At 49.7% G+C, this 20,445-nt stretch overlaps 1 protein-coding gene across 6 annotated transcripts in view; it reads right to left on the bottom strand.

Moving 5' to 3' along the window:
* The window catches only part of DPF3 (double PHD fingers 3), a 268,632-nt gene that overhangs the window by 126,961 nt on the left and 121,226 nt on the right, over positions 1 to 20,445 (bottom strand). For all 6 annotated transcript variants that reach the window (XR_006818793.1, XR_006818792.1, XM_046009580.1 and 3 more), the window contains exon 3: positions 13,053 to 13,160. Coding sequence is in view for 4 of the 6 variants with exons in the window: in XM_046009580.1 (XP_045865536.1) it covers positions 13,053 to 13,160 (108 nt within the window). In the remaining 2 variants the exon portion in view is untranslated. The remainder of the gene's footprint in view (positions 1 to 13,052; positions 13,161 to 20,445) is intronic.

Raw genomic sequence — 20,445 nt, 5'->3', positions numbered from 1 at the left:
TAATTAAATCCCAGGCCATTTAAAAATGCAAATGCCTGGATGTCACAGGCTCCCAGAGCCTCTGACTCCTCATGCGTTTTTTGGCTCAGGGTGGAGGACTGGGAACCTGCAAGTCATATATGGATTATAATAAAATATGCCATATAAAAAACAGATTAAGACAGTTCTTCTTTGGGGAAATATACAAAGAGAGGAGCTGTCTGTTAGCTGTCGAGTTTGCAAGAGATACCATCTTTCGGGAGGCTGTGCTCTGCCAACAGACAGTCTGCCCCAAGGGAAATAGTGGTGAAACACCCCGACAAGGCCCATCCATCCGTCCATCTATCACGGGTTCTCCGTGACGCAGGGACCTGGAGACAGAGTACCAGAGCAAATGGGAGGGAGAGACCCCACAGACAATGGCAGACAATCCTCCTGCTACATCAGGAGTGCTCAGACTTTTGGTTGTTTTTTGTTTTGGTTTTTTGTTGTTGTGGTTGTTGTGGTTGTTGTTTTACCTGCCTCTAGTTTTTCTTTAAAAATACAAATGTGCAGTTTTCACTTCCGAGTGCTTATTAGTGTAAGGAGTTAAGCTCATCCTATTTCCTTGGATTTATTCATCAACTTACACCAAGAAGCCAGGAGCTTAAGAGTCATTAATTCATTTATCCCCTTTAGACTCTCAGACTCATGGGGAGAAAGAATGGGGGAAAGAGATCGGGGTGGGGGACAGACCGAAGCCCTGGTTTCCTGAGATGGTGGTAGGCCCGGGAATCCATCTGCTCCTTCCTCAGGGGGTGCCATTTTCTTGGCACCCTGTTTTCTTGGCACCCTCTTTCTTGATTCCCTGTTTTGTGATTCATAAAGCTCAAAATAGATGAGGCTCCTGGTGAGGACCCATCACCCAGGCTGCACCCTGCAGGCCCGTATTACCACCTGTTTTAGAATCCCAGGATAGCCACACAGCAGGAGGGCTGCCTGTCTCCCCGTATGGCCTCTGCCCCCCATTTCCCGGTGCACCTATCCACTCACAGCCCAGTCCACATGCAAGGATGGGCCCTCACGCACCCTCTCACCTAGGGGTGAACACCTCAGTTAAGCGTCTCCCCACTCCAGAGGCCCAGAGAAACACCCACAGAGCCAAAGGAAGCTCACCCCTGGGCTGGCTGGCAGACCAGGTCGACGCAGCTAGCAGGATGGTGGGGGAAGGGAGGAATGGTGGCCGCGCGTGCAGGAGTGATATCTCCGTTGTGTCCAAGGGGTAGAGATAACCAGACAGTGCAAAAGAGTTCTGGAGCGGAAGCTCGGCTCTAGTTCCCAACACCACACTCTGGGCCTTAATCTCTCTATATGTAAAACTAAGGGATCAAACCCCACTTCCCGGCGTTGCTGTGGGGCCAACGGAGCCAAGGGACACAGAGTGTCTGCACAAGGGGCATGATGTTCAAGCAACGTGAGCGCCTTCCCTTCTGCCTCCACAAAGTTGTAGCACTTCCCAGCAAGATCTTAACCCTCGGATCTTCTCAACCATCGGAACCAGTGGGGCCTGGCTTCCCCCAGCTGGGGCGTGGGCCCAGGGAGAGCAGCCGTGAAGAGGCTGAGTCCATTTGAAGGGTCAGGGGTGGGAGGTTGGGGAACAGGTGGTGGGTAATAGGGAGGGCACGTATTGCATGGAACACTGCGTGTTGTGCAAAAACAATGAATACTGTTACACTGAAAAAATAAATAAATTAAAAAAAAAAAGAGGCTGAGTCCAGAGCTGTGCTGGGGACAGAGGGGGCCACGGGCGAGACCCAGCTCAAAGGCCAGAGGCCCGCCCTGTTTCAGGTCCAGGGCGGGCACCGTCCTGCAAATTTGGAAATCACAGCAGAACTGCATGGAAAGTGCCTTCCTTGCCCTATGCATTCATTGGACAAACCATTACTGAGCACCTACTACGCAGCAGGTTCTATTCTAGGTGCTGAGGACATGGCTGTGAACAAGAGAGGAAAAGCCCTGACCTCACAGAAACTGTATTCTAGTAGGGAAGTTATTGGGGGCGGGGGAACAATACCTAAAATCAAATGAGTGAGACCTAGAGCACAACAGATGATAATCAGTGCTTTGGGGGAAAACAGAGCAGAGGAGGGGATGCTTGAGTATTGGGGGAAGTAGGGGGTGGTTACATTTTGAAATGCGGCCAGGAAGAGGAGAGGGGCCTCTGAGGAGAGGGGAAGGGGGCACGCTGATATCTTAGAAAGGACATGCTGGGCCAAGGAGACATCAATACAATGGCCTGAAGCCCGGGGCCCATCTGCCTGGAGACCAATCCAGAGTTGTTACAGGGGCCTTGGAAAGGCCATGCAGGCCACTGAGAGGAGGTTGACGGCCACTGTGAGTATGATCAGAAGCCACTGGAAGTTTCGAGCAGAGAGTGACTGTATTTTAAGAGGGTCACTATGAAAACAGCTGAAGGAGGAAAGGCAGAGTGGGGAGAGCGATCAGGAGTTACTGCAATGTGGGTGGGACCCCACCAAGGGCCCGGTGCTTAGGACTGGGCTGGGCATGACCCACCGGAGCCCTGTCTTCGTGGCACTCACACCCCGGTTTCCAGACACATCCAGAGGGCAGTAGGGGTCTGGAGCAGGCCCCTGGCCCCTGAGCAGGGTCGTCCCCACACAGTGAACCAGGACAGAGGGCAGATGCGGAGGTTGGGTGCCCAGGACCGAGGGGCAGAGATACGGACACTAGAGCAAGTCCCCAGAGGAAGGGCTTTCCAGAAGAAGGGAGACCAGCCAAGGCCGCGGGCAAACACGGCCTTGCCATGCCAGTCAGACAGGCCTGGCCTACCACACCATGGGGTGACAGGTGTCAGTAAAAGTGGGAAGGAAGCCTTCCAAGTTGACCTCTGTGCCCTGGGCAATGGATGCCAGAGTTCTGGGACACAAGAGGTGACTTTTTTAAGCTGTGGGCCTGGTAGAGATGGATCCCACAGCCAGGTGCCAGGTCTTTTCTCCTCAGTGTAGAAGGTTCCAGACTTGGGGCTTTTAAAAGACTCAAAGGCAGAATGCAGTGTCATTCCAGGCCAGCCAGCACACGCTCTTCAAGCAATGGGCACGTCACTGTGTAGGGGACAGACACGGCATTAGCCGAGACCCCCGCGGCCTACCCAGCAGCACAGCATGGTGACGCCATCACTGTGGAAACCCTCCAGATCCACCCTCCCTGGGGACTCTCAGAACAGTCCTACAATGTGAGCAAAGCAGCTGCCAGGGTCCGCCTTTCACCGACAAAGAACCAAGGCCAGAGTTGTTATGTAACTGCCCCAAATCACACAGCCCCTGGGTGGAGGGGTCTGGACTTGAACCCAGGCCTTGGGATCTTTTGGTGCCCCTTCTCCTGCAGAGCACAGCAGTCAGGCACAGGAAAGGCCCCTACGACCTAAAGTCAAAGAGAGGCAAGATGGCAAACCTGGGACAGGCCCCACAGCCCAGGTTTGGAACTGGACAGGAACCCCAAGGGGTCAGCTCCCACGGGCTTCTCTCTGCTCAGTCTCCCTCACCTGTGAAACGGGCATGCTGTCTGATACACCGTGTTCTCCGAGGCTGAGACCAAACACTGACACCTTTCCTCCATCCCTTTCATAAATCTTTACTGTCCACCTGCTATGTGCTAAGCCTGTTGCCGGGTGCAGGGGAGACAGATGAAGAAACAGGTGGGTCCCTGCCCTTAAAGTGTGGACTGTACTTCCCAGTGGGGAAAGACACCAGCGAACGGGCACGGTGTCCCAGGGCGGCTCCTCGGGCTGATGACCTGTGTTCTAAACGTGGTGTCACCCGGGGGGGTGGGGTAAGGGGACGGCACACGTGACCATGGAGATTCGGCAGCAGCTGGGCACGCTGCCCTGCTCACTCCCGGCTGCCACCCATGTCCTCCGCCAGCCCCAGCTCCCGGAGCCCTGCAGGCTGCAAGCAGGCCTGAGACAGACCAGCTCGGTCCCCCCAGACTGCCAGGAAAGCAAAGGGAGCACGAACCGTCGCAGCGTGAAGCGGAGGGCTGGAGGGGCCTGCCCACCTCTCCCCAGCTCTCCTGCTCCTGAGGCCAACGAGAACTGAAGAAGCCGCTGTTGCAAGCTTCCAGGATGGATGGCTGCGGGCTGTGACACTGCAGGAAGGAGATAAATGACTGGTCATTTCCCCCTGATGCACTTGAAGGCATCCATTCTCCCAGCTGTACCAAGCTCAGGCAGCCCCCCGAGCCGAGCCAGATAAGCACTGACAGATGCGGGTGGGAGCTGGAGTGTCCTTCCCCCTCAGAAGGACACAGCCAGACTCCTCCGCAGGCCGGGAGAAGGTCACGGTGTCCACTGGCTCACACCTGGCTGGGGGCTCCATGGGTCCCTTCCTTACCTCCCACCTCGCCCACTCTCACCCCCCCCCACACACACACTCCTGCGGGCCCAACCCGGGAGGAGCACCCGGGGGAAGCGGAGAGCGAGGGGCAGAGGGAGCCCGCTGACAGGCTCATCAATCTCGGGCTACATGCTTGGCACATCGGCGTCCCTTAAGTTGTTCCCGGACTGGGAGGGTGCTGCAGGAGTCGGGGGGACTGTCTGGAGGAGAAGAGAAATCACGCCGAACATCAGAGAGCAAATGGTGGAAGAAGCCTGGAGACTATTAAAATGTGGTCCATGTACAAAAGCAGTAGGGAACTAATTAAGATGCAGGATTTGCAAAAGCTGGGGAAGTTGGCCGCAGCCTGCTCCCATCTGTGGAGTGCTGGCAGTTCAGTGCGGCGGGGACAGCACCCTAGGCCAGCGAAACAGGCCTCTCCACCCCTGCCCAAGCAGGCAGAACTCAAGCCTCTCTGCCTGGACCGCCCCTTGGGGGATGGGCACCCTTCAGAGGGTCCCCATGACTCGCTTGCTGGTCTGCTGGGGCACCCTCTGCTTTGAGGCACCCTACCCTACCATCTCCTCAGGGGTCCTGCCCTTCTGCTTATGTTCCCCCAACGACGTGGGGTGGGTGGTGACCATCCGGGTCATTCATCCCCAGTCATTGAGTGGCTGCCAAAGGGGAGAAAAAGAAAAAAAAAAAAAAAAACCCTAGAGAAAGAACCAGAACCCTATTATTCCTGGCTGCCTTCCCTCCCACCACCCTTGGAATTCGGCAAGGGTGGCAAAGAGCCGGGTTGCTCCCCATGTATCCTGGAGCAGAAGGGATTTACAAGGCCTCAGGTACATTCCAGGAGCAGAAAGAACATCTGTTAGAAAGGTCCTGTTGGTGTGGGAACACCACCGTGAATGTGTGTGTTGGGTCCTGGAGCAACATGGCGCCCGTCCCAACAGGCTCTCCCTGAGGGTTCTCTCCTTGGCCTCGCCACTGATCTCCCCGGGGAAATTAACCTCCTAATTCAGTGCCACAGTTCCCCAACCTCTAAAACGAAGATAAAGTCTCCTCTAGACCCAAGGTACCAAAAGGTCTGGGGTTGGAAGACGCTAAATCAATCTAGGCAGACCATCCAAGCATTTAATCCAAAGAGACACAAGGAAAAGTTTGTTCCCAGCCTTCTTCTTTTCTTCATTCAAACACACGGGCGCGTGTGCACACGCACACACACACACACACACACACACACACACAAACACACACAAAGTGAAGTTAAAGGCCTCTTTTTTAATCAGCTGGCTTTTGCCCAACATCTGCCCTGCTCCAGGGCCTTCTGGTGGATATTTACTACCCACCTTTCTCTCCTGCCAGCTCGGCTCCCCCTTCGCAAGGACAGAGCTCCATTCTTGGGGAAATGGTCCAGGGGAGGCCCCCTCTCTGGCACCAGGCCTCTGACCCAGTCTCCATGTTGCCTGAATTGTGATGGCTGCATCCTGAAACACCTTGTGTTCCCCTCTGCAGCCAGGTGCGAGCTGCAGGGAACACTGAAGTCCGTTGTCAGTCAGCGGAGAGAAATAATGCTGCAGGCGTCGTCCTTCAGACGCCCAGGTAAGTAGGAGGTTGCAGGATATTTATTCAAGACAGATCGGAGGGGAGATGTTAGGCGTGAGAAACACATAGGTCCGGGGACACGGGATGTTTTCAGGACCAGAGAGCTCTCCCCAGCTCTCAGCCCCATCCCACCCGCACACAGACATATTTTTATGTTCGGCGAGTAGTACAGAAAGACAGGCAGATGTCATAGTCACAGTGAGGGAGATGGGATGAGGAAAGCAGGATGGGGGGGGGTGTAATCCATTGGTGTGTGATCTAGCCCTGAACAATGACAGCAGCAGCCGTGATCCCGCCGCCCCTCTCCCCACCCCGAGACGCGTCCTTAACCCAGACCAGCTCTGTGCCTTTCAGGGGCTGAACCAGAGGTAGACGGTTCTGCGGCCTTGTCCTCAAACCTTCCCCAAGGTCCCTGGAGATTCCTTAATCTACACCCCTTCCTCTTGCCTTGACCTGGTTTCCTGACAGAGCCCTCAGCTCTGCAGACCTGAGGTCAAAGACAACTCTTCCTTGACGGCCGCTGTTGCCAAAAGCTGCCTACCACTGGCAGGATCCAGGCAGGGACACAAAGGAAGACAGAAGGTACAAACTGGGTGTTGGCATGATAAATTGCTTGTGGCGTCTCCTCATTATCCATAGAGGGGCCTGACATGGAAGGAAACTCATGCCTCGAGACAATTCTGCTCTGGGCCAGCGCCCCCGTCTCTCAAGGATCAGGGGAACTCCTCTCTCTCTCCCCCGAGGAAATGAGGGTGCTGAGGGTGAAGCCCAGGGGAGGCTCTGAGCATCGCAGACGTAACCACATTCCTGGAGCTTGTCAAAGGGACCTCAGGAGATTCACGGCGGGAGCCGGGGAGGGAAGAGAGGAGACAGCATGGCATCCTAGGCGCTGGGTAGTGGCGGGGTGCCAAGGATTGATTGGTTCATTCATTGGTTTTCTTTCAACATAAACTTAGTCTACTAGTTTCCATAAATTTAAAGAGATTCAGCTCAGGTTAGACAAATTGATTATCGATTTTCAGCAAGGTTTGCCCAAAAAGGATTATACATAATGTTGTGCAATTTGCTTTTCTTTTTCTACCTAACAATATATCTTTGACATCTTTCCATTTTTTTCTACTCATTTCTTTGAAAGCCAAAATAGTATTCTATTCGATGAATGTACTATATATTTAAGTAGTCCCCTGTCAATGGACCTTCTGGTTGTTCCCATTCTTTCTTCTTGTTGTTGTTACAAACAATGTCATAATGGATGACCGCACACATCTGGAGTATATATTTATCCGTAGGATCAATTCCTAGCAGCAGAATTTCTAGGCCAAAGGTCAGGCGTCTTTTAAATACTGATAGGTACTAAGCACCGACCTTCCAAAAGGTTAGACCCAATCCCACGGCAGTGCGTTCCGCGCGCGCCCACCCCCACCCCCGCCTGGGCCTTGTCCGTTTCCTTCAGCTGCTCCTCTGTCCCTGGGAAGGCGGCCTTTCCTTCAGCCAACTGCCTGTCGCCACCTCCTAGGAGTTTATAGCAAATGCTCCAGGGACCCTAGCCATGACTGTACCCTGAGCCACGCTCAAAAGTGCGCAGAGCCGCTGAAAGGGGGGGACATGCCAAGGGGACAGAGAGTGGCTGAGAGCCGGCTTGGGCTCTGCTCCGCCAGCAGTAGGGATAACATTCTGCAAACATGCAGCCAGACGGGGCGTCTTCCACTCTCGCCCAAAGGTGCCCCTCGGGCTAGCTGAGGCCCTGGAGGAAGGCCCTTTTCTGACATTTTGGCTCGGGTGAAAAAGTCAACGTCAAACGTGGGGTGCCTCTAGGAAGAGAGTGATGGTGCTGCTTCGAGTTCTCTAGATGCGCCCGGACGCTCTGCGGAGGCTGCCGGTGTACAGGGCAGCCTGAGCACGCGGTCCCCAGGACAGACTCAGAACGGCATATGGAAATGACACACATTTGCCCCATGGCTTGGGTTTTTTTTTTTTTTTTTTTTTTTTTTTTTTTTCTGAAGGCTTAGCCGTAGATCTGATTCCCCAAAGAGGAGAAACAAGTTCACCTGAGAAAGAGCTATTTATTCCAGGCCCGGCTTTTTACTGTTTCTCAGTGCCTGGATGCTGGCACGGAGGAATGAGCCTGCCTTGGGTGAGCCCAACAAACTTAAGATCTTTTTTTTTTTTAAGTTTTTATTTATTTGACAGAGAGAGAGCACAAGTAGACAGAGAGGCAGGCAGAGGGAGAGGGAGAAGCAGGCTCCCCACTGAGCAGGGAACCCGACGCAGGGCTCATGACCTGAGACAAAGACAGCTGCTTAGCTGACTGAACCAACCACGCACCCTCAAACTTAAGATCTTTCGCCACGCTGGGACATGGGTATGCCTCTGAGAGCCCATCCTCAACAAGCTGGCACTCACTTTTCCCAGAAAGGTCCTCCCCCAGGATTCTAGACATCTCAGGGGCTAGGTCTTTATTAGCCTGAGACCTGGAACATCTACCTCAGCCTCTGCCCCAAGTTCAAGGGCAGAGACCAAGGAAACCTTTCAAAGGATCACAGATAGAGGCATGATGGGCTGGTGGGCACTTGGCTCCAGCAAACTCCCAACCCTGGGGCTCTTCCCATTCCCACCACCCATAGGCCATGACAGGTCCAAAGATGGGGCAAGTCCAAAGCCAGCTGTGATGACAGCTGCTCCGAGTTCAGCCACGGGGAGGTCAGTGCGCTCAAAGTATGTGTTTGTAGACAAGAGGGCAAGACGCTCATAAAATAACTTCTTCCTCAGTCTCACTAACAATGAGACTGTCAGTTCCCAGATATGTGAGCAGCACAGTAAACCTTGCTTGGCTTGGCGCCGTCCGCAGCCTGATTTCCCTAACATATAAAGTGGGCTCATTCTACTTTGATCCCTCCTTCCTGCTCTACCTCCCAGGGCTATGGTAAGGACCAAAGGAAATGCTATAAATGAAAATGCTTTGTAAAGGGCTTTGTAAATTACAGTGTGCTGTTCAGACACTGGTTATGATGATGACGATGATGATTCAATCAGAGTTCCCCATCCCTTGGGTGGCAGTGACACAAACCCAAGCCAGCTAATCAGTCCTTCCCAGGAATTCTCTGCCACAGCTATCGAAGAGGACTGCTGCTTTCTGCTGAGTCCAAGGAGTGCTGAGTCTGGAGCTCCAGGTGGCCACTTTGTCTGCCCCACAAGGAGGAGAGAGTTAGAGGTGGAAAGAGGGGCTCAGAGCTCTCACTACAATGTTTGAACCCCTGGATGCAGCTATGCCTGAAACCAGGGCAACTCTGAGATCTACCATTACATGAACCAACTTCCCTTCTTTCTACCTTAGGCTGGTTGGATTGTGTGTCTGACATTTATAACTAAAGGAATTCCAAGTATCTCTTGGGTGCATTTTAATCATTTAAATATTAGTTTTCTAATCTTATAATAAAGTTTTTAAGGGAAAAGCTATGTTAAAGTTTTTTTTAAGTTAGTATATATATGAACAATGCAAAGAAGCAGAAAAAGCATTGAACAGAGAAATCAAAAAACATGGATTCTCTGCTTATTCCCACAGGAATTACTGTGTGACTTTGAGTAAGTGTCCTAACCTGCCTGAGTCTCAGAAAATAAGGAATTGGAGTTAATGATGTTTAAGGTATTTAACAGCATGAACTGTCTTCAATTCCATAAAAGACAATCCAATTAGTCTAACACAAAGTGTTCTTAAGAAAGACTTCTAGGGGTGCCTGGGTGGCTCAGTGGGTTAAGCCTCTGCCTTCAGCTCAGGTCATGATCTCAGGGTCCTGGGATCGAGCCCCACATCAGGCTTTTTGTTCAGCAGGGAGCCTGCTTCCCTCTCTTTTTGCCTGCCTCTCTGCCTACTTGTGATCCCTCTCTCTCTGTCAAATAAACAAATACAATCTTTAAAAAAAAAAAAAAAAGCCTTTCTAGGGGCACCTGGATGGCATAGTCGGTTAAGTGTCTGATGCTTCTTTCTGCTCAGATTATGATCTCCAAGTCCTGCGATCGTGAGAGCAAGCTCCATCTGAGATCAGCGTGGGTTCTGCTTGTGAATCTCTCTCCCTCTCTCTCTCTGCTCCTGCTCCTGTTCTCTCTCTCTAAAATAAATAAATAAATCTTTAAAAAAAAAAAAGACTCTCTATATAAATGTTAAGAACAAAGATTAACAATTTAAAATCAGCATCAAGTACTTATAATCTTTTAAACTGACAAGTTGCATAGGAGATGTCCTCCCATATGAAAGTTAATATGAATTCATATATAAATATGAAAATATTCACTGCAAATTGGAAAGATTGGAGACAAAAATTGGGAACAACCTGGCTAAAATTGTTGTGGTACATTCATACAATGGAATATTGTGTAACTGTAAAAAAAGAATGAGGAAATTCTTTATATATTGATAGGGCCGACGCCCGAGGCACATTTTTCAATGGACCGGGCCAAACACAAGGTGGCCGGCTATGTGAAAAGATGAGGAAAAGGTCATATGGATGTAATTCTTGGTGTGCACATAGACAATCTCTTGAAGGATCTGAAAAACGGCTGCCACTGATGGGCCTGATTGCCTCTTTGAGGACTAGGTCTCATTTTTCACTCTGCATACAATATATGCTTTTTATCCTTGGAATGTCAAAACATGTGACTGTGTCGGTTATTCAAATTTTTCAAAGTTTTAGTTAAAAGAGTAAGAAGGGGGGAGGGGGTAAAAAAAAAAAAAGGGCAAATACTATTCCATATGACTTAGGTGATCCTCATGGTTAAGTGGAAACCCAATTAGGAAACCCCAAGTACCACTGTGCCTGTGTATACTTGGGAAAATATACCCAGAGGGTTCGCACACTCCACCACGGAGACACGCCAAGCTAGCGGCAGACGCCTCAGTAATACCCTCCCTTCAAAACCCACACAGAAGAGCCAGCATGGAGTCAGTCCTCCACTACAGCCCCTCCTGCAGAGCCCTGGAAGGGACAGAATGAAACCGGTCCCAGTAAGGATAGAGCCAGGGGTTACCTCCGCACTCATCCATGGCTCTTCCAAAAGAACAGGATCGATGATTCTGGAACAAAGGAGGAAGTCCCCACCTCTAAGATAAACTGTTCATATTGATGACTGCTCATGTTTAATAAAGAAACAGGGGTGACGTGCCACACGGACTTCTGATCTGGCCATGTGGGAGTCTTTAAAACCAGTGTTTCCCCAAACTTCAGCGTGCATCGTGGGGAATGCATCCTCGGGGATACGGTAATATGCAGACTCTGACTTAGAAGGTCTGGGGTGAGGTTCAAGATTCTGCATCTCTACCAAGCTCCCTGGGGCTGCCTGTGCTGTCAGTCAAGACCACATCTCGAGTGTAGTTCTAGAACCACACCCACCAATATGGGCACCCCTAGCCACGTGTGGGTCTGCGATGTGGCCAATCTGTAAGGAGATGGGCTAAAAGTGTAAATTCACACTGGAATTTAAAAAGCAATACAAAAAAAGAATGTATACTATCTCACTCATCATTTCTATATTGATTACATGCTAAGATGATAATATTACTGCTGTGTTGGGTTAAATAGGATTTATAATTAAAATTAATTTCACCTGGATTTTTTCCCCTTGTTTAATGTGACTACCAGAAAGTATAAAATGATATTTGTGGCTGGCATTATATCTCTACCCGATTATGCTGCTCAGGGAGACTTGGTCCTCCATCAAACTCCATCTTTTTTTTTTTTTTAAGATTTTATTTATTTATTTGACAGAGATCACAAGCAGGCAGAGAGAGAGAGGGGGAAGCAGCTCCCCGTTGAGCAAAGAGCCCGATGTGGGCTCGATCCCAGGGCCCTGAGATCATGACCCGAGCTGAAGGCAGAGGCTTTAACCCACTGAGCCACCCAGGCATCCCCAAATTCCGTCTTAAGAGGGAAGTTTGGAACAATCTCAGTCACCACCCAGAAGTGTTTGTAAGGGTCTGAAAATTCTGCAGGGCCATTGAGAACTTGGATGGAACTCATTGAAAAACCTACCCCCGACCCATCTCCAACAAATACAACTTTTTTTTTTTAAGGATTTTATTTATTTATTTGAGAGAGAGAGAGAGCATAAGTGGAGAAACGTCAGTGAGAGAAGCAGACCCCTTGTCAAGCAGGGAGCCCGATGTGGGACTCGATCCCGGGACTCCAGGATCATGACCTGAGCCGAAGGCAGTTGCCCAACCAACTGAGCCACCCAGGCACCCCAAATAAAACTTCTATGATGAGTGAAATCTGGGTTAAAATAAACAATTGAAACAGGTTAACCACAGAACCATGAGTTGAAAGCATCCCAAACAATTGTGAACAGAGATTTTGCAGAGAAGACACAGCCTAAGAAGTCAACATGGAAAGGTAGGTGTGAGGGAACCTTGCCAGGCAGCCTTCCTTAGTCAGGTCTGTGTTGTTTGGTGACAGTGGGAGGGGACATGTCAGCTCTACCTTTGTTCCACTTAAAAACATGGTTCCCACAACCCTGAGTCACCTCCCAGCCCTTGTAGCACCCTCAAAAACAGAGGCTCCCTGAAAGATGAAGACCCAGGGCGATCACTTGGCCTTACTACAACCCAGACACAGGTCTGAAGGTAGCCATCGAGTCAGAAGTGTTCTAACAGGTCAGTGGTCTAGAAAAGTAACCGGTTCCTTCCGCATGGCCAGAAAGCACTCAGCATCACCTAGAAGCAAATTTTGAACTCAGACCCTTCCATTTCCATGCCCAAGATGGGTTCTGTTTTTTACAGCTCCTGGGGCCCTGTCCAAAAAGGCCTGTCCTGAGGCCCATTCCTCTTGGGCCTGTTCCCACCCATGCCTGCTTGCTTTATTCCACAGGGTGGCAAGAGGGAGATGAGAGGAAAGGGAAGGCACAAGACACCAGAGGGAAGAGATGCTTGGGAGAATACGTGGACATGTTCACACAGGAGAACAGGCAAAGAGGCACACCTTTGGGCACCACGGGCCAGGTTCACTCTCCCACGGAACTCAGCTCTATAGACAAAGGAGCAAAGCAACCTTGCCTGGGCCAGCCCAGACCTCCCCACCTCTCCCACCAGCTCCAGAGGGCACTGACCAGGTTTTATTTCCATCAGCCGAAGCTTTGGATCCTCAGGCGGGTGCAATCGTCTCTTCTTACGCCAGCAGCGGGCAGGGTATGTGTATAGCTGGCCCGGGGCGAGGCCTGTGGACAGAGACAGCATAAAGGTTAAAGGCTTCAGGCTAGCAGGGGCCTTGGAAACCTTCCTGTCCAAGCTTCTCACTCACAGTGAGAGGAAACTGAAGTCCAGAAAGGTAATGTGACTTATCAAGGTCATGCAGCTGGTCAACGGTAGAGCAGAGGCAGTATCAAGTTCATCTGACCCTAGGACCCTTGCCCTGTCTGCTCCACCATGCGGTCTCTGTAAGCCTGTGACCATCATCTCCATGACCAAGACAGCTCTCCTCTCCTGGTCTGGGGAGATCAGAGGGACCTTTCCAGATTCAACCTCACTACGGTGTTTCCAAGGCAATGGACCTCCGGCTTCTACCCATCAACTGCCCCTCTCTACAGGTGTAGGTTAAGCAGGTTCTCTTCAAGGCAAAGCAGCAGAAGTCAATCTGCCTACCTACAGATGGCCAGGATTGGGAAGCATTTCAAGGAAACAGGATCAAGGAGCCAAATCTCCTACCCACTGACTTTCCCTACCCGGTAGCTGCTGGCAGTTCACTGAAGCCAGTGGGAGCCCCAAGAACCTCCAGAGGAATAGAAGCCTACTCTGGGGACCAGGTTCCTCAGCCTGCAGAGCCAGCATCCTCCTACATCCCTGCCCCCTTGCCTGGGCCTTACAGAAAGAAGTGGGCAAGAGTCCAGTGGCTGCGCTGATACACCAACCAAACTGTCTCTCCAGAGTCTCCATTTCAATTTGGCCTTCGGCAACAAAGTTCCACACCAGCGTCATCTTCATAACCACCACCCCGGGAGGACCCTTCTTGCCCATCAGACAACATTCTTACGGCTCCTGGGGCAGTTAGTGTGGCAGCCAGAGGACTTGGAGGAATGTGGGTGGACTTTTCACTCCAGACCACAGCCTATTTCAAAAAAAGGAGCAGAGGGCGGAGGCTAAGGGGAGAAGGAGAAGAGCTTAAGACTGGGTAGGTGGGGTGCAGACTGAAAAGACTTGCCTGGCGCACCCCAAAAGAAACAAGTGGAAGCCAAGCAATCCACTCCTGTTTGAGTCAAAAGCCTGGTGAGGACTGGGACTTAGTCTCATCCTCATCAGAATCCCCAGAACCAGAGTGACACCTAGAAGAATCAGACTAAACATTTGCTGAATGAATGAGTAAACGAATACATTCCCGCTTCACTGTGATCAGTCACAACTCAGTCTTCTGTCGGTAAATGGGACGTGTGACAACCACTATCAGACCCACGTGGGAAGGTCACTTCCTAGACCTAGGACCACAGAGATAGAAAACATCACGACTCTGTTTCCATCTGCTGTCTGCCATTTGGGGACCTTCTGCCAAGACGATCTACAAAAGCTTCACTGCTTTATACCCTTTTATTCATTTTTCATTCTTACTAGTCTTCTCTACCCATTTATTGGTTTGGATCCAAAGCAGAGACAACTATTCCAGCACTATAGGAAGCAAAATTTTCCAATACTCTTTCTGTGCTAAGTTTCATTTTTAACCACAGAGCTGCTCCCACAGGTTGCAAGGCAATGAAGAAGCTGGAGGTCCCCTACCCCCTCCCCATTTGGGTTCTCAGACACCATTAGGGTCATGGAGCCGAGAGGCTCCAGAAAAGTCTCTGATGTCATGCACTAATGACTTTTCACGGCCAAGAGTCATCCTAATACCTAATTTTGTTGCTAGCTTCATAGCTTCGCATAGTAGGAAGATCTCAAAGTTCTGAGCTCCCTGTGCTCTGAGGAGCAGGCTTGTGGTTGATTAGAGAATAAATGAATCAAAGTAAGATTGCTCTCCCTTCCACAGAAGGCCCAGGTTTCGCCTATTTTTGAAGGAAGGCATCACCGGGAACAGTTTGATGTTTCTGATGTGATTCACTCCAGGGCCATGTCATCTCTGACCCTAGAATTCCTGAATGGCTGCATTGATTCTGGTCCCTTGAGCCACCTCTGGGGCTGGTATGCCCCAGGATCCCAACAGAGGCCAAGTACAAGGGCTGACCCAGTACTCTATAACCCCCAGAACCAGCCCCACAAACCCCCACTCATCTTGGGTTAGTGATTCTTCATCCAGACTGAACCTAAAAATCTAGACTGAACCTGGAGAACTTCTTAATAATAGCAAGGCCAAAAATTCATGCCAGAACTACCTACTCTGAGTGTAAATGGATGAAGGAATTAGGCCAACTATTTTTTAAAGAACCTTATAGATTTTTCCAATGGCTGGCCAAGAACCCCTGGAGGTCTAAGCATCATCTCATCACTTGCCTAGATATTCTCTCTGATGTACCAAGACTGGTTTCATGGCCTTCCCAAATCATCTCAAGGTTCCAGTGTTTCCCCCAACACGCTTACTGGACTATCTCCCCTACTGGCTTTATAAGACCCAGGATGACAAGAACTATGTCCATCTCCAGTATCCCTAATACTTGGCACAATGCCTGGTAGACATATCAAGAAGTACTTATCAAATGAATTCAACCAGAACTGAATCAGATTCAGAAATGCAGGAAGTGAAGGACCTGTTATTCCTGGTTCCAGGAGACTCACCCAACCACATCCAAACCATCCAAGAGGGACCCCAGAGGTAGGCCCAGGAGCGAGTACAGAACTCAACCCAAGATGGCAGTCTCTGTGCCTTAAGTTCCTTCTTGCTCCACACTCTGCTTCATGGTATTTCCAACTTGACCAAGAGCAGGTGAAGAAGAAAGGACTGGTTCAGACAGCACTTTCAAAAGATCTCAATGACAAGAGGTCAGAACTGTCAACACTTGCCCAAGGGCCTCTGCCCTCCCTGAAACCCTGGTCGCTGCACTTGTTGGCCAGCAGCCTCAAGGCAGCCTCGGGCCACTCACTTTCTAGCTGCAGACCCACTCACTCTCTCAGTAGTAGGTGGTCTAAATGGCCAGAAGAGGGGACTATTTTTATACCACTCTTCAGCTCTCTCTGATGGATTACATAAGGCCCGCGGGGCAGAGGAAGAGCCCATGAGTCCTCATACCACCACTCCTGTAACCTTGGAGATATCACCACGCATTTCTGAGCCTGTCTCCTTACCCGTAAGATAAGAACATTAATAATACCTACCTTACAGGGGCTGCTGTGGGGATTAGCTTAAATTCAAGAAGAAGCTCTTTGTAACCATGAAGCCTCGTGCAAATGTCAGTTACTAATTATCATGAGTTAGCTGACTTGGATGAGTATGGACGCCATGGCCGTGTGGCATGACAAGGCCTCCGCCCCGCGTGCTTCTCTTTGATGTCTGCCTTGACTCCACCTCATCTCAACAAGCAAATGGCCCCAAGAACTCTCTCGGGGCTCCAGCCCCCCTTCCTTGCCCTCCTCCCTAGGCTGACAAGCACCAGGGTGCCTTTATAGGGCCAACACATTCAGCCCTGGAGTTCCACTTATAGAGGGACGAGCAGAGCCCCGTGAGAGTTATGTTGTTTATCTCATTAGAACAGGAGGCACATAACTCACAGCCTGTGTGTGTGGTAGATGGAGGAGGGAGGGAAAGGGGAGGAGGAGGAGGAGGGAGTCACAGCTGCAGCCAGGGAAATTAACCTGAAGGAGTGAGCCTGGCACTAGGGGGAGGAGTGAGGAGGGAGGAGGGAGGAAAGGAGGCGGGACACAAGAGGGGGACAAGTCTTTCCTGGTAACCAAGGCCACAGCCACCTTCACTAAGCAAACTGCTTTTCTGTCACTTTGAGCTGCAAGTCCAGCTACCCCACTCGTCATCCTGTGCCAGCACAGACATCTCTCACACGCAGACACACACACATCCCCACACAGGAACTCACACACTTGCTGGAGGGAGAGCTGTCTCCACAGAAAAAAACAGCAGGGTGGGCTTTGATGCCTGGACGGTCAGCAGACTCTAGACAAGTCGCTTGCTACCAGCATTGACCAAATCGCCAAGGGGGAAACTCAGTGTCATGGTTAATCACTGACAGACACAGCATAAGCTATTAAGAAATTAGAAGAAAAAGTGGGGTAGAGGGACACCTGGGTGGCTCAGTTGGTTAAGCCGCTGCCTTCGGCTCAGGTCATGATCCTGGGGTCCTGGGATCGAGTCCCACATCGGGCTCTCTGCTCAGCAGGGAGCCTGCTTCCTCCTCTCTCTCTGCCTGCCTCTCTGCCTGCTTGTGTATATTCTCTCTGTGTGACAAACAAATAAAATCTTTAAAAAAAAAAAGTGGGATAGAAAAGAGAAGGCAAGATGACAGGAGCTAGGAACAGGGTTTGAAAAGAAGAGAAGAACTGGAGTAATTCCTCTTCCCCCAGCCAGGGCTGCATGGTGGCAGTTCAAGCCCGCCCTGCCACATCTCAGAGAGGTGGACCAGCAGGCCACCGCCGAACACTCCCAGTGATGGAAACCTCACTGCTTCACCGGACAGACTTCCTGTGGTTGGTCAACTCTCATTGTGAGAAACAGTTTCGCTTCACCCTCGTTTTGAATCAAAATCTCCCTTCCTGTAGCTTATGCCAATTTGTCCACTCTCTGTCCCCAGGGTGGACGGGTATCACCTGTATCTCAACCATCCTTCCCATCCATCACTTGGGTTTGAAGGACAGCCTACTGAGAGGCCGAGGAACTAGAGGGCATGGGAGTTACAGGAGAGAGGCAGTGACTGCACCTGCTCAGAACCGGGGTAACAGGATTCAAGGTTCCAAATTAAGAATCCAAACACTCCCAAATCCAAACTCTCCCCTGTGCCCACCCCGCATTGGACAGGAGAGGGAGGGAACAGCAGGCTCCTCTTCAGACATCACTATCATTAAAGAACTACTCTGCATGTTGCTCCTACTGAATGTCTCCACACTGGGTCACCAACAGCCTCCATATTTATAAACAGATAATGACACAAGCCAGGGGTTCTTCACCAAGGCTGGGCATCAGAATGGCACAAGTAGTTATTGCAAAGGACAGATGCCTGGGCTCCAGCTCAGTCCTACTAAATCAGAACATCAGAGATAACCAAGGCTATTGTTGTTTGGAAAACTCCTACATGAAGATGCTACTAGATCAACTCTTACTCATGTTTCTATTCCCAAGGCCCAGGACATAACAGGTGCTCCATTAATGCTTGTGGACATCAATTAAGTTGGTCCAACTTGGTCCAACTCTACAGAGCTGGAGGGATGAGCCATAACTCCAGAGGCAGGTCTTGAGGAGTGGACAAGACGTACTCCACAAGCACTTACACCCATGATATTTCCTGGTTCTCTGCCCTCCCCTCTTCTCTTGGCTTATTTAAAACCTGTCCTGACTATGTGGACCACCTGTTCAGTGAAGCCCCCCTGAACCATCCCTGGCCACAGTGCCTTTGCTTTTCTCTAAAAGCCTGAAGTCCTGGGTACTAGGCACCCCACCTCAGCCCTCAGCACAGCTCTCTATCTGGCTCACCAACCATCCCCTCCAACCACCCTTCCCATTCTTCTCCATAAGCTTCTCTCTCTAACATTCAATTCTAATGTCCAATGTACCAAGACTACACTGGCAAGCTAGGCCTCAAATCCAGTCTGCTGCCTGCCCCTTCTGGCCCAGAGCTTCCTAAGCCCCTCACTGGTCCCATCACGCTCAAAAACTGACACAGTAACAATAGCTAACATTTGCTGAGCTCTTACACTGTACTAGGCTAGTACCTCACACTCACTGTTAACAACCCTATGAGACTTTTAAAGGACAAGGACAGTAAGGCTAACTGTGTTAAGTAACTGGTACACGGCCATACAACTCAAAGGGTAACATAGTCCACAGCCCACACTCAAAACTTCTCCACTAACCTAACTCCCCGCCAAGCCATTCCATTACTGCTCCACACACAGCATGCTTGAAGCCCAGAATCCTTCCCTTGGGAAAGCAGCTCCTCACACCAAAACTATCAGGAAAATATCCCTCAGCTCTCCCACCCACCTCCATCAAGCCACTTCTTATGGAATTTAGTTTTCCTTTCCTTCCACATCACCAACTAAAATAGCTCATGGAGAAATGCATCTTGATAATATAAAAGCATTGTTGAGAGGCACAGAAAATGTATAGGGAATCAGAAAAACAACCACTACATACCTTCTAAATTCATCAGAAAAAGAAACTTTAAGAATAATAGCATTATAGGGGGGCCTGGGTGGCTCAGTTAAATCACTGCCTTCAGCTCAGGTCATGATCTCAGGGTCCTGGGATCGAGCCCTGCATCGGGCTCTCTGCTCAGCGGGGAGCCTGCTTCCCCCTCTCTCTCTGCCTACCTCTCTGCCTGCTTGTGATCTCTCTCTGTCAAATTATTAATTAATTTTAAAAAAGAAGAAGAATAGCATTATAATATGAAAAGGGAGCTTAAATGTTATTGGGTCTGACTCTTACCTGATACAAGAATCACCTCTCAAACATCCCTGACAAGGGTCTCCACCCTGGCCTTTGTTTCAGTAATTCTAGTCCTCACTCTTTCATGAAGCAGTCTACTGTGCTATTGAAATATTGTTAGAAATATACCTACCAACCTGATCCAAAGATCAAAGGGTAAGAATGGTATCAATGCTAAGTGGTACAACCCTATGGAAGGAAATTTAGCATATCTAGCAAAACTTCATATGTATTTGCCCTTTGACCCTGCAATTCCACTTCCAGGAATCTATATCACAGATTCAGATGCAAAAATACAAAAATATGTTTTCATTATATCATGTTTAATACTAGAAAGAGACTGGAAATAGTCCAATGTCTATCTCTAGGGAACTGGTTGAATAAACAATAGGATATACACACAATGGACTATTATGAAGCTGTTGAGACATAGACGGAGGGAAGTATATACTGCAATGGAGTGAAAAAAGCAAGGTGGATAATAGTGTGTATAACATATTATCATTTATCTAACAAATGGGGATACACACACACACACAAATATATATGTCATGTGCTCACATAGTTTTTTTAAACTAAAAGCTTAGGAAAAAGTTACTTAGAGAAAGAACAAAAGCAAAATAATAGTAACAATGAGAAGAGGAAGTTGCCTATAGAAACAGGAAAGGGACAGAGTAAAACGACAGAAATAGAACAAGACTTTCTCTGACTACACCATGCTTTATTGATATGATTTAGAACCATGTGAATATTTTATGCAGTTAAATTAAAAAGGCAAACATCTGCTTCTGGATAGATGGGAGTATCAGGATCATATTTACTCTCCTACATGAAACCAAAGAGAGCGAAAATACAAAACAAAAGTTCTCAAGACCCTGGACATCAGGAAATAGAGGACAGTGATGCCTGAAACACTAGAAATCAACAAGACAAGC

Source organism: Meles meles, chromosome 6 (assembly GCF_922984935.1).
Source record: "Meles meles chromosome 6, mMelMel3.1 paternal haplotype, whole genome shotgun sequence".
NCBI lineage: Eukaryota > Metazoa > Chordata > Mammalia > Carnivora > Mustelidae > Meles > Meles meles.
This window is presented reverse-complemented; position numbering and strand designations above follow the sequence as displayed.